The 3277-nt window shown below is 53.9% G+C and overlaps 1 protein-coding gene across 1 annotated transcript in view; it reads left to right on the forward strand.

The window, feature by feature from the left end:
• LOC104074363 (neuronal pentraxin receptor-like) overlaps positions 1-1974 on the forward strand; it is a gene marked incomplete at its 3' end in the record, with an annotated part of 8497 nt that extends 6523 nt beyond the window's left edge. The window contains 2 exon segments of the mRNA XM_009574448.1: positions 1707-1774; positions 1907-1974. Of these exon segments, the coding sequence (XP_009572743.1) occupies positions 1707-1774; positions 1907-1974 (136 nt within the window).
• Positions 1975-3277: the final 1303 nt, after the last annotated feature.

Here is a 3277-nt window from a genome sequence, read left to right on the forward strand (position 1 = left end):
ACTAGAGGTAGTAGCTACGGGACCACGCGTGGGGCACTGCCTTGCCCAGCAGACCAGGGCACCCGGCTGTCCCGAAGCGGGTTGCTCTCTCTCCTCCAGAGCAGAGGGCCAGCCTGCTTTTGGCTGCCACCCGTTCCCACACACCAGCGTCTCCGTCTCTGCCTTCCCTCAGCTCAGCGCTACATGGTGGGGCTCTGGTCCCAGCAAAATGTGGCTTCAGCATCCTCACGGGGCCTCCTGAGCGCTCCTCCTGCCTGCAGAGAGCTGCGACCATCTTACCCACCCCACGGCAGCTGCAAGGGCAGACCTCGGTGTGTCCCAAGTCCCCAGCCCGGGCCCTCTGGTACCACCCAATGCAGTGTGGAGCAGCGCCCAGCCCCTGGGCTGCAGCCGACAGGCAGGACAGCAATCTCTAGCCCCCTGCTTTATTGCAGAGAGGTGATGGGGCACGGTGGGGCCTGTGCCCGTGGGGACGATGGGAAGGTCCCAAAACCTGGCCAAAAGCTGCCAAAAAAAGAGAGAATCTGTGGGTGCCCTCCGCCTGATGAAGAGTCAGCCTGCCGTCCAGTGTCCTCCTACCGTCAATGATGGAGACGGCTAAAAGAAAGCCTGGGGCAGTATACACATTATATATACATACATTTTGCAGTCAGCGGTTACATTTCTGTTTCTCAGCTAAAGAGTACAACACAATCTTTGTCGGGCGGCAAACGGCACTGCTTTGTTTTAATGCATTTCACCGTGGCTGCCGAAGGCAAAGGGCTGAAAGAGTTTCCATCTGTGATTAGTGGCAAATAAGAAAGGACCAGCCAGAGCAGAGCAATGATTACAATTCCTTAAAGATCCAGAGGGGCGAATCGGACCCTTGCTCTGGACTCGCCTTCACCTGCAGATGGGCACCTGGTCGCTAAGTATGGAAACTAAAGACCAGGTGATGTGAAGCCAGCCGTGTATCTGCCTTTTGCGCTAGCAGCTAAGGGACCAGTACGTGCTGGCTGTGTTGGACCAATAAGGCTTTGACTGGCTTGCGGTGCTGTAGGGAGGCAGCCCGCGGAAACCCTGCACTTGAGGGTCCAGAAACGAACTGCCCGCATTTTGCTAAGCCATAGCAGATGGAGACAGGCCAGCGGGATGCTCTCCTTCCTCAGGAGGCATCTCTACCTTGCAGCCCCGCTGCATCACCCAGCACAAGCACAAAAAACACAGCGTTCCTATCTTTGGGCCCTCTGCAGTTTTGGGTTTGGCCATTTTTCCTTAGCTTTTCACCTAGGAGCCACTGATGAATAATCCTTACAACCAGTCCCAGCATTTCCTGAGGGAAAGACTCCCTGGGGACACATTGATCAAAACCAAAGCACATTTAATTGAACCCAGAATCACATACGCATGCGCACTCCCCACGCACACACACACGAACAGAGGCATACGCACACAAACACACCAGCTCGCTCCAACTTGCTGCTTAGTAGCAAAAGTGGGTGAACTACATAGGGATTAAAGCATTAAAAAAACCACAGCAAGAATACGATGCTTGAAAGCGCTGTGTCCCTGGAGAGATTAGAGTAGCAGCCTGGAGATAGATAAAGTAATGATAATGGAAAGATCTTCTTCTTCGCAGAGGTTCTATTCCTCATTATCTCCCCTGAAAAAAAAAAAAAAAAAAAAGAGAGATCTCCCAGCTTTTTTCTGTCTCTTGACAATTTTAGCACCGCACCTGCCTCGCTGCAAGAGGCCGATGCTTGCCGAGAGGAAGGAGAAGGAATCGGCGCAGAAGGTAGGAGCAGTAGGAGAACGAGGGGGACAGGAAGCAGCGCTTCATTTCTGTCACCACCAGCGGCGAACGCAAAGGGAAAGATGAACGATCACTATGATCTCCCAGCTTTTTTCTGTCTCTTGACAATTTTAGCACCGCACCTGCCTCGCTGCAAGAGGCCGATGCTTGCCGAGAGGAAGGAGAAGGAATCGGCGCAGAAGGTAGGAGCAGTAGGAGAACGAGGGGGACAGGAAGCAGCGCTTCATTTCTGTCACCACCAGCGGCGAACGCAAAGGGAAAGATGAACGATCACTGCAGCGTTGTCTTTCCGAGCTCAGAGGCAGCTCTGCTGCCTCCACCACTGCTTTGTCAGGCAGACAACAACCAGGAGGTCTGATTCACTGTTACACCAGCAAAAGAGACAAGAAGATGTCCTCCCTATGGTTCTAGGGCGGAGGGGAGTGCTTGGAGATTATGGTGAGGGAAGAAGACTTCTTCACGAGCTGGCAGGGGCCAGCTGGAGAGTGCCCAGCTTGTTCCTCCCCCACTCTTTTCCTTCTCAGACAGCTAGAAAGCAATTATTCTTTCAGCAGACAGCCAGCAATGAGGATGTTTCAAACATACACAGACCACACGGAAGATCTGGCTCATGAGCCACCCTGCAAGACAAGGATGGGCTCTGATGGAAACCCCGGCATCACACCCAGCAGCCAGGGCTTTGCACAGGAGAAGTCTTTCCCCTCGGTATTATCCTGGAACTTGCTGCTTCTCCACCTGTATTAATTTCAGTCTAATACAATCCTAGATCCCCAGGAAACTGTTTAAGTCCTGGTTTAGAGGCACTCAGTGTTTGGCTAGCAGGATGCAGAGACAACACAGGTTTCCTAGGGAGCTGAGAGACAAGGAAAACCTCAAAGCAAACAGACATTACAAATATAAAGGCCATGGAGGGCAGGAGGCGGATGATGAGCTCAGTGGGGATGGGGGTTAGTGTTATAGGAGCTGCTTGCAAACTCATGACCCATCCTCACCCTCACAGCATCATTTCCTCCTTTCCAGTGGCATCAACATGCAAACATGGCTGGTTGCCTCGCCAATAGAATGAAAACACATAAAATCCCTTCATTCCCCCAAACTGCTCCAATATTTATCCTTGCAGTTTAAATCAAAAGGTAGAACTAGGGCCCAAAAGGGTTTGAAGTCAAAAGAACAGTAAGACTCCAGATACAACGCCGTTCAGCTGTGGGTGAGCCCACCGCTGCCCCCCCCCCAGCCGAAACCCACCCCGAAACCCTCAGTCGGGAAGGGCGGGAAGATCGGGAGTCTGGAAGCCCCCTTTCCAAGCCCAGGCCAAGGGAGACATGGCTCCTGCTCACAGCCGGGAGACGGCCTTCCCTCGCAGCAGCTCCTGACCCAGCCCCGGCGGCGACCCACGGAGGGGAAGCGCACAGGGCCGGGCCTGGCGTTCCCGGGGCACAGCTGCGGCTCCTGCGCTCGCGGGCCTTTCCCGCTCGCCACGGTGGG

This window comes from Fulmarus glacialis, unplaced genomic scaffold, assembly GCF_000690835.1.
Source record: "Fulmarus glacialis isolate BGI_N327 unplaced genomic scaffold, ASM69083v1 scaffold30993, whole genome shotgun sequence".
In the NCBI taxonomy this organism is placed as follows: Eukaryota; Metazoa; Chordata; class Aves; order Procellariiformes; family Procellariidae; genus Fulmarus; species Fulmarus glacialis.